This window comes from Phyllobates terribilis, unplaced genomic scaffold (genome assembly GCF_046119375.1).
Source record: "Phyllobates terribilis strain yellow unplaced genomic scaffold, ASM4611937v1 Scaffold_6__1_contigs__length_29720123, whole genome shotgun sequence".
Taxonomy (NCBI): domain Eukaryota; kingdom Metazoa; phylum Chordata; class Amphibia; order Anura; family Dendrobatidae; genus Phyllobates; species Phyllobates terribilis.
Genome location: NW_027362766.1, coordinates 12,531,858 through 12,542,449, shown reverse-complemented (window position 1 = coordinate 12,542,449; position 10,592 = coordinate 12,531,858). Strand labels below are relative to the sequence as shown.

The window sequence follows — 10,592 nt, the reverse complement described above, 5'->3', positions numbered from 1 at the left end:
TTTTGTGCTGCCCCCTCCTGCTCGCCCATCCTGTTTTGTGCTGCCCCCATCCTCTTTTGTGCTCCCCCCATCCTGCTCCCCATCCTGCTCCCCCATCCTCTTTTGTGCTGCCCCCATCCTCTTTTGTGCTTCCCCCATCCTGCTCCCCCATCCTGTTCCCCCATCCTCTTGTGCCGCCCCCATCCTGCTCCCCCATCCTGTTTTGTGCTGCCCCCATCCTGTTTTGTGCTGCTCCATCCTGTTTTGTGCTGCCCCATCATCTTTTGTGCTGCCCCCATCCTGTATCCCCATCCTCTTTTCTGCTGCCCCCATCCTGTATCCCCATCCTCTTTTCTGCTGCCCCCATCCTGTATCCCCATCCTCTTTTCTGCTGCCCCATCCTCTTTTGTGCTTCCCACATCCTGTTATGTGCTGCCCCATCCTCTTTTGTGCTTCCCACATCCTGTTATGTGCTGCCCCCATCCTCTTTTGAGCTGCCTCCATTCTCTTTTGTGGTGCCCCCATCCTGTGCCCCCATCCTCTTTTGTGCGGTCCCCATCCTGTTATGTGCTGCCCCATCCTCTTTTGTGCTTCCCCATCCTGTTATGTGCTGCCCCATCCTCTTTTGTGCTGCCCCCATCCTCTGTCCCCATCCTATTTTGTAATGCCCCATCCTCTATTATGCTGCCCCCATCCTGTTTTGTGCTTCTTCCATCCTCTTTTGTGCTGCCTCCATCCTGTTTTGTGCTGCCCCCATCCTCTTTTGTGCTTCCCACATCCTGTTATGTGCTGCCCCATCCTGATATGTGCTGCCCCCATCCTGTATTCTGGTGCCCCCATCCTCTTTTGAGCTGCCTCCATCCTCTTTTGTGGTGCCCCCATCCTGTGCCCTATCCTGTTCTGTGCTGCCCCCATCCTCTTTTCTGCTGCCCCATCCTGCTCCCCTATCCTCTTTTGTGCGGTCCCCATCCTGATATGTTCTGCCCCATCGTGTTTTGTGCTTCCCCACATCCTCTTTTGTGCTGCCCCCATCCTGTTATGTGCTGCCCCATCCTCTTTTGTGCATCCCCCTTCCTCTTTTGTGCTTCCCCCATCATGTTATGTGCTCCCCCATCATCTTTTGTGCTGCCCCATTCTCTTTTGTGCTGCCCCCATCCTGCGTCCCCATCCTCTTTTATGCTGCCTCCATCCGACGCCCCCATCCTGCTTTGTGGTGCCCCGTCCTCTTTTGTGGCGCCCCCATCCTGTGCCCCATCCTGTTCTGTGCTGCCCCCATCCTCTTTTCTGCTTCCCCATGCTGCTCCCCCATCCTCTTTTGTGCGGTCCCCATCCTGATATGTTCTGCCCCATAGTCTTTTGTGTTGCCCCCATCCTCTTTTGTGCTTCCTCCATCCTCTTTTGTGGTGCCCCCATCCTCTCTTGTGGTGCCCCCATTCTCTTTTGTGCTACCCCCATCCTACAACCCCATACTGTTTTGTACTGCCTCCATCCTGCTTCCCCATCCTCTCTTGTGCTGCCCCCATCCTCTTTTGTGCTGCCCCATCCTACAACCCCATACTGTTTTGTACTGCCTCCATCCTGCTTCCCCATCCTCTCTTGTGCTGCCCCCATCTTATGTGCCCCCCATCCTGTTATGTGCTGCCCCCTTCCTGTTCTGTGCTGCCCCATGCTGCTCCCCCATTCTACACCCCCATCCTGTTTTGTGCTGCCCCCATCCTGCACCCCATCCTCTTTTGTACTGCCCCCATTGTGTTATGTGCTGCACCATCCTGCTCGCCCATCCTGTTTTGTGCTACCCCCATCCTCTTTTGTGCTCACCCCATCCTGCTCCCCCATCCTGTGCCCCCATCCTCTTTTGTGCTGCCTCCATCCTCTTTTGTGCTTCTCCCATCCTGCTCCCCCATCCTGCGCCCCCATCCTCTTGTGCTGCCCTCATCCTGCTCCCCCATCCTGTTTTGTGCTGTCCCCATCCTCTTTTGCGCTGCTCCATCCTGTTTTATGCTGCCCCATCCTGTTTTGTGCTACCCCCATCCTGCTTTGTGCTGCCCGCATCCTCTTTTGTGCTGTACCCATCCTGCGCCCCCATCCTCTTTTCTGCTGCCCCCATCCTGTTATGTGCTGCCCCATCCTGATATGGGCTGCCCCCATCCTCTTTTGTGGTGCCCCTGTGGCACCCCTGAGGGTTCGGTCGCCACAGAGGTACTGCATCTTACCCAGAGGTGTGGTATCTCACTCTCAGGTATTAGGGAGTACAGCTCAGGACCCTAACACCTGCATCCAACACATACCCGCAGTGGGGTAGGGCGAGATTGCTCCTAAGGGAGAGCACAGTCCCGGGTCCCTAGCTGTGGGGAGGGACTATGTAGTGGGTGTGGGTGGAGGAAGTAGCTTAGGGGAGCACATGGGAGGAAGGTTTAAAAAGAGGAGCCATCTTAGAAAGACAAGACAGTCTGAGGAGAGAGTGAGAATGGTCAGTCTACAGTGAGAGGAGTGGGGCAGGGCTCTGCTTGAGCTCTGCTCAGGCAGAGGGCCTGGTGAGAGGCCCAGGACTGAAGGAAGAGGAGAGGGAGCAGGAACGGCTCCAGGAACGTAAGAAGGGACCCCAGGGGTACGGGCAGTGCTGGAAGCCATCCGTACGCCCGAATCTACCAGGAGGTGGAGGGGTCAGGCCACACAAAGGGGACCGGTCCCTCAACTAGCAGAGAACTTTATGACTCAACTAGAAACTGGAGGCTGCAGTATTTCAAGTCCTGCAGCCAACAGTCCATATCAGTCTCACCAAGAAGGTAGCTACAGAGGACCCAGGGGACGGAACAGACGTCGCCCGACAAGGCCCGCAGGTACCGGATTGGGACACTAGGTATGAGGTGCAGGTAGACTGCCAGAGAGAGGACACAGAAGGGGGTCCTGCTAAGTACTCCAGAGATACCTGAGGGTGGACCCAGCCCCTCCCTGAGTAAGCGCAGCACGACGAGGGAAGTTACTTTGGCGTCTGTAACTTGGACTGTAATAACCGTGAGTAAAGACCCTGAGGACTGCACTCCATTGTCTCTGTGATTATTGCTGCGCCATCAAACCCTGCACTACAACGCCCAGCACAACCTATAACATCTACACTGCCCTGGAGCTAAGCTCTACCTGTGGAGAGCCACACCATCCCTGCTGCAGTAACATCAGCTCCAGAGGATCTGCTCCGCAGCGGCGGCTCCTATAGCCGCATACCACAGGTGGCGTCACAAACTTTGTACATAAATCCCCTGTAAATATTCCCCTATTGAATGACCGCCCTGTGTCACGGACCGGGTCACCGTCACTGTGACATTTCCCCAAACGACGACCGGCCCGGCACCGAGTACCCCACGGCCCAGGGGGCGCGTCACCCCCATCCTGTGCCCTATCCTGTTCTGTGCTGCCCCCATCCTCTTTTCTGCTGCCCCATCCTACTCCCCCATCCTCTATTGTGCGGTCCCCATCCTGATATGTTCTTCCCCATCGTCTTTTGTGCTGCCCCCATCCTGCGCCCCTATCCTCTTTTGTGGTGCCCCTGACGCGCCCCTGGGCCTGTGTCGCGCTGCGTTGCGCATGCGGGAGCTTACCCGGAGCCGGATCTGTTGAGGGTTGTAGTCTCGTGGCGGTGACCCGGTCCGTGCCCAGGGAGTCAAACTGAGCGGCGATGTATCAGCGGTAGATGTTGGACGACTACGCCACCCGTTGAGTACAGCTAAGGAGCTGCTGCTGCAGGGCAGACCGCTGAGGCCGGTGGTAGGATTGTGCAGCGTGATAGTATAACCCCCAACGGGAGGGGTATACTGGTGACAAAGATAGACCCTCCCGGAGTACTGGCTAGCGATTGGGGCCTGGTCAGTCCTTGAGCAGATGGGATCTCCCCTGGCCAGGCGGAGTTGTAGGCCTCCCAAACTAACTGTACTCTTCTGGCTACCTTGCTAGAGGCGGGTATAAGTAGCCCACGTCCCTGAGTGTACCGTGTGGTGCTCACCCGTATGGCCGGTGACTCGGGGCCTTCTAGTAGCTTCCGCTCCACGACGGCGGTGCTGGTCCCATGCGTGTGACCGTGCCTTCGGGTTTCTTGGCCAGAGGACCTGGAATCCCCTGCCTGACGGATTCTGCTGCTGGGTAGGAGTTAGTCCCCACAGCCTCGGACTCCGGGTCCGGTAAGAAATCTTCTCAGTCAGGGCGAGCTCTGCAGCTGCCAGCCCCTGACTCCTTGTAACACTGCTCCCACAGAGCTCCTGATGTTCTGTTCCTATATTTGCTTCTATTCTCTGTCTCTACTTCTTCTCTACTCACTAACCCTGCCTCAGCCCTAGGTTTATATAGGGGAAGTCCTTACCCTCCCAGGACTGGGCAGGAGGTGTGGCATGCATAGGATTCCTGACCAAGAGACCTCCCACCTGCTCTCAGACGTAATATCTCTATCACTGTGGCAACCAGACCCCTGGGGTGTCACACCCCCATCCTCTTTTTTGCTGCCCCCATCCTGCTCCCCAATCCTGTTTTGTGCTGCCCCATCCTGTTTTGTGCTGTACCCATCCTGTTTTGTGCTGTACCCATCCTACGCCCCCATCCTCTTTTCTGCCTCCCCCATGCTCTTTTCTGCTCCCCTATCCTCTTTTGTACTTCCCACATCCTGTTATGTGCTGCCCCTATCCTGTTATGTGCTGCCCCCATCCTGTTATGTGCTGCCCCCATCCTGTTATGTGCTGCCCCCATCCTGATATGTGCTGCCCCATCCTCATTTTTGCTGCCCCCATTCTCTTTTGAGCTGCCCCATCCTCTTTTGTGCTGCCCCATCCTGTTTTGTGCTGCCCCCATACTGCGCCCCCATCCTCTTTTGTGCTGCCCTCATCCTGCGTCCTCATCCTCTTTTGTAATGCCCCCATCCTCTTTTGTGGTGTCTCCATCCGACGCCCCCATCCTGTTTTGTGCTGCCTCCATCCGGTCCCCCTCCTGTTTTGTGCTGCGCCCTTCCTGCACCCCCATCCTCTTTTGTGCTGCCCCCATCCTTTCACACCCATCCTCTTTTGTGCTGCCCCCATCCTGCACCCCCATCCTCTTTTATGCTGCTCCCATCCTGCACCCCCATCCTCTTTTATGCTGCTCCCATCCTGCACCCCCATCCTCTTTTGTGCTGCCCCCATCCTGCACCCCCATCTTCTTTTGTGCTGCCCCCATCCTGCACCCCCATCCTCTTTTGTGCTGCCCCCATCCTGCACCCCCATCCTCTTTTGTGCTGCCCCCATCCTTTCGCCCCCATCCTCTTTTGTGCTGCCCCATCCTGCTCCGCCATCCGGAGGCTGGGGGAGGAGTGTTGCACTGGAGTACGCACGTGCCCATACTGCGGTGTCTGGCACCATTTTGTTGAAGACACACTGCAAATGTGTCTTCACTAAAATGGCGCTGGAGAGCGCACTATGCGCATGTGCCAATTCCGACGCCGCACTCTTCTCCCGGCCTCTGGCCCGAACAGCGGTGCTGCGGCAACACTCCTCCCAGTCAGGTATGTACTTATGGCGCCGGAGATCGCAGTATGAGTTCAGTGCCTACGCATACCGCGATCTCCGGTGGCCATACACTTACTGTAACGGCTCCATGCGTTCTTCTGTCTGGAGCCATACTGCGCGTCGCGCATGCGCAGTCTATAGAGGCTTCAGACAGGGACACATCCCTGATTATATTATAGACAGTGACTACTTTATACATATCGGCACAAGCCTCATTTTGTAGCTGGTGCTCAGGACATCTATGCCATCCTCTGGAGGGCAGTTTTATAACAGTACCACGTGGTGATATAATTATTACAGAGTGGTGATGGACACAGGGACACAGAGTCACAGAAGAGTTAATTCACCTTTATTGTATTCTTACACCATTTCACATGACACAGCATCATTATTACATTACACGATTATTATTGTGTCATTATCAGATTATTAAGGGGTGAAATATTAGCAGTAATTAGTTCTATCTTAGTAGTGCATGTAATAGTCAAATGACTCACTAGAGCTGGTCAGTCCAGTATCCAGCACCCACACCCAGTGACTGACGGCTCCGCAGGTATATACAACTACAAGAGAAGGTGCCAATCAATACTGTGTGGGTGGGAAAAATTGGACTCACAAGCTTTATCTATGAGTGGGCACAGTGTGCAGGACTCACAGGCTTTCTTAATGACTGGGCAGAGGGTGCAGGTCTCACATGCTTTATCTATGAGTGGGCAGAGGATGTGAGACTCACAGGCTTTGTCTATGAATGGGAGAGGGTGCAGCACACAGGCTTTATCAATGAGTGGGCAGAGGGTGCAGGACTCACAGGCTTTATCGATATGTGGGCAGAGGATACAGGACTCACAAGCTTTATCTATGAGTGGGCGAAGGATGCAGAAGTCACAGGCTTTATCTATGAGTGGGCAGAAGGTGCAGATCTCACAGGCTTTATCTATGAGTGGGAAGAGGGTGCAGGACTTACAGGCTCTATCTATGAGTGGGCAGAGGATGAAGGAGTCACAGGCTTCATCTATGAGTGGGCAGAGGGTGCAGATCTCACAGGCTTTATCTATGAGTGGGCAGAGGGTGCAGGACTTACAGGCTCTATCTATGAGTGGGCAGAGGGTGCAGGTCTCACAGGCTTTATCTATGAGTGGGCAGAGGGTGAAGGTCTCACATTCTTTATCTATGAGTGGGCAGAGGATGCAGGACTTACAGGCTCTATCTATAAGTGGGCAGAGGGTGCAGGTCTCACATTCTTTATCTATGAGTGGGTGGAGTGTGCAGGACTCAGGCTTTCTCTATGAGTGGGAGGAGGGTGCAAGACTCACAGACTTTCTCTGTCAGTAATGGGATTGTGCAGGACTCACAGGCTTTCTTAATGACTGGGCAGAGGGTGCAGGTCTCACATGCTTTATCTATGAGTGGGCAGAAGGTGCAGGTCTCACAGGCTTTCACTATGAGTGGGTGGAGGTTGCAGGACTCACAGGCTTTCTCTATAAGTGGGCAGCGAGTGCAGGACTCACAGGCTTTCTCTATGTGTAGATGGAGGAACCGGGATGCCTAGACTTTATGAGTAGATGGGGGTAACTGTACTCACAGGCAGATTCCAAGAGTGGGCAAGGGAAACAGGACTCAAATACTTACATTTTTTGGCTGCAAGCCTGACTCTGAGAAGAAGAAAGTTCTCCATATAACAGTGCCCCGGTAAATTAATGAATATTTGGGGGTTGGGGTTAAATCATCTGGACCTGGAGCTGATTACTGCCATGGCCACTTGAAACCTTTCTGGGAAGAACTCTCCTTCTCTTTCTTCTCTGTAGATTGGGCTTGTGCTGATGAGCTCATTTCAAAAGAAGTTGGTTGCTGGTGGGCATTCTTTGGTTTCAATGGAGACTCTAGGTGAAGGTTTGGCTGTGTTGCGTTATTTTGTCCAATACTGCGGTTTCTGAATAGTTTTGGAGATTGCTGAGCGAGCACATACAGGGGATTTTGTGACGATGATGAATCTTTGTTCTCCTGTTCCACCTTTTGAGGTCCAACAGCTGCAGCGCCCTGCAGTACCAAATGCTGTTCTGTGTGCACTGGCCATGATGAGGATATGTGCGGTTGTGTTTCTGGAGGAGTCTGCTGGGAGCTGGAGGCTGAAGCTAATCCATGACACTGGTACATTTGACTGTATAAGTCATCTTTTACGTCTTGTTCACCTTGTAGGAGATCGGAAGCCCAGGCATGGTGAGGAGGCTGACCACCTAAGTAAGTATACTGTATTTCAGTGTGCATGACTTGACTTTGGGGAACATCGTGGGGCAACCCAAGTCCTAGACTTGAAGTTTGTTCAAAATATGAATAATATTTCTGTGTGTCCTGGTGGTTTGGAGCTGGACATGACTTGTAGACTGTCTCATGTGCACTCTGTATTGACTCCAGTTTCTCCTTTGCGTACACCATCTTGTAAGGACTCTCCTTTTGTTCAATTCCCGGTTTCTGAGGCCCCACCTGCTGTTGAGTGGTATCTTTCTTTGTTGTTTGTTCTGTCTGGGTTGGTTCTTGTTTGTGGATTTGGTCTTTTTTCTGGGTTGAGTTTTGTTTCTGGTCTGAGTCTTGTTTCTGGATCGATTCTTGTTTCATAGTTGGTTCTTGCTTCAGGGTTGGGTTTTTTTTCTGGTCTGAATCTTGTTTCTGGATTAGTTCTTGTTTCTGAGTTAGTTCTTGTTTAATGTTTATGTCTTTTTGGGAGGTTGGTTCTTGCTTCTGGATTGTGTCCTGCTTCTGTGTTGTGTCTTGTTTCTGGGTTGGGCCTTGTTTCTGGATCGGTTCTTGTTTTTGGGTTAGGTCTTGTTTCTGGGTCATTTCTGATTTTTGAGTTGGGTCTTGTTTCTGGGTCATGTCTGATTTCTGAATTTGGTATTGTTTCTGTGTTGGGTCTGGTTTCTGGTTTGAGTCTTGATTCTGGGTTGAGTCTAGTTTGTGGATCAGTTCTGATTTCTGGATTGACCCTTGTTTCTGGGTTGGTTCTTGTTTCTGGATTGGGAATAGTTTCTCGGTGCAATCTTGTTTCTGGGTTGAGTCTTGTTTCTGGGTCGGGTATTGTTTCTGAGTTGTGTCTTGTTTCTGAACTGGTTCTGGTTTCTGGGTCAGTTCTGATTTCTGGGTTGAGTCTTGTTTCTGGGTTGAGTCTTGTTTCTGAGTTGAGTCTCGTTTCTGAGTTGAGTCTCGTTTCTGGACTGGTTCTTGTTTCTGGGTCAGTTCTGATTTCTGGGTTGGGTCTTGTTTCTGGGTTGAGTCTTGTTGCTGGGTTGAGTCTTGTTTCTGGATTGGGTCTTGTTTCTGGGTTGGGTCTTGAATCTGGATTGGGTCTTGTTTCTGGATTGGGTCTTGTTTCTGGGTTGGGTCTTGTTTCTGGGTTGAGTCTTGTTTCTGTGTTGGGTCTTGTTTCTTGGTTGAGTCTTGTTTCTGGGTTGAGTCTTGTTTCTGGGTTGAGTCTTGTTTCTGGGTTGAGTCTTGTTTCTGGGTTGGGTCTTGTGTCTGGATTGGGTCTTGTTTCTGGGTTGGGTCTTGTTTCTGGGTTGAGTGTTGTTTCTGGGTTGAGTCTTGTTTCTCAGTTGTGTCTTGTTTCTGAGTTGTGTCTTGTTTCTGGACTGGTTCTTGTTTCTGGGTCAGTTCTGATTTCTGTGTTGAGTCTTGTTTCTGGGTTGAGTCTTGTTTCTGGGTTGAGTCTTGTTTCTGGGTTGAGTATTGTTTTTGCATTGGGCCTTGTGTCTGGGTTGGGTCTTGTTTCTGGATTGGGTCTTGTTTCTGGGTTGGGTCTTGTTTCTGGGTTGAGTCTTGTTTCTTGTTTGGGTCTTGTTTCTGAGTTGTGTCTTGTTTCTGGACTGGTTCTTGTTTCTGGGTCAGTTCTGATTTCTGGGTTGAGTCTTGTTTCTGGATTGAGTCTTGTTTCTGGATTGGGTCTTGTTTCTGGGTTGGGTCTTGTGTCTGGATTGGGTATTGTTTCTTGTTTGGGTCTTGTTTCTGAGTTGTGTCTTGTTTCTGGACTGGTTCTTGTTTCTGGGTCAGTTCTGGTTTCTGGGTTGAGTTTGGTTTCTGGGTTGAGTCTTGTTTCTGGGTTGAGTCTTGTTTCTGGGTTGTATTTTGTTTCTCAGTTGTGTCTTGTTTCTGAGTTGTGTCTTGTTTCTGGACTGGTTCTTGTTTCTGGGTCAGTTCTGATTTCTGGGTTGAGTCTTGCTTCTGAATTGAGTCTTGTTTCTGGGTTGAGTCTTGTTTCTGGACTGGTTCTTGTTTCTGGGTCAGTTCTGATTTCTGGGTTGAGTCTTGTTTCTGGGTTGAATCTTGTTTCTGGGTTGAGTCTTGTTTCTGGATTGGGTCTTGCTTCTGGTTTGGGTCTTGTTTCTGGGTTGGGTATTGTTTCTGGGTTGGGTCTTGTTTCTGGGTTGGGTCTTCTTTCTGAGTTGTGTCTTCTTTCTGAGTTGTGTCTTGTTTCTGAACTGGTTCTGGTTTATGGGTCAGTTCTGATTTCTGGGTTGAGTCTTGTTTCTGGATTGAGTCTTGTTTCTGGGTTGGGTCTTGTGTCTGGGTTAGGTCTTGTTTCTGGGTTGAGTCTTGTTTCTTGGTTGTGTCTTGTTTCTGTGTTGTGTCTTGTTTATGGACTGGTTCTTGTTTCTGGGTCAGTTCTGATTTCTGGGTTGAGTCTTGTTTCTGGGTTGAGTCTTGTTTCTGGATTGAGTCTTGTTTCTGGGTTGGGTCTTGTGTCTGGATTGGGTCTTGTTTCTGGGTTGGGTCTTGTTTCTGAGTTGTGTCTTGATTCTGAATTGGTTCTTGTTTCTGGGTCTGTTCTGATTTCTGGGTTGAGTCTTGTTTCTGGGTTGAGTCTTGTTTCTGAGTTGAGTCTTGCTTCTGAGTTGTGCCTTGTTTCTGGACTAGTTCTTGTTTCTGGGTCAGTTCTGATTTCTGGGTTGAGTCTTGTTTCTGGCTTGAATCTTTTTTCTTGATTGAGTCTTGTTTCTGGGTTGGGTCTTGTTTCTGGGTTAGTTCTGATTTCTGGGTTGAGTCTTGTTTCTGGGTTGAGTCTTGTGTCTGGGTTGAGTCTTGTGTCTGGGTTGGGTCTTG

At 51.3% G+C, this 10,592-nt stretch overlaps 1 protein-coding gene across 1 annotated transcript in view; it reads right to left on the bottom strand.

Moving 5' to 3' along the window:
- Positions 1-5,834: 5,834 nt before the first annotated feature.
- The window catches only part of LOC141152660 (uncharacterized), a 129,182-nt gene continuing 124,424 nt past the window's right edge, over positions 5,835-10,592 (bottom strand). The window contains exon 3 of the mRNA XM_073637217.1: positions 5,835-10,588. Within this exon, the coding sequence (XP_073493318.1) occupies positions 7,245-10,588 (3,344 nt within the window). The 3' untranslated portion in view covers positions 5,835-7,244. The remainder of the gene's footprint in view (positions 10,589-10,592) is intronic.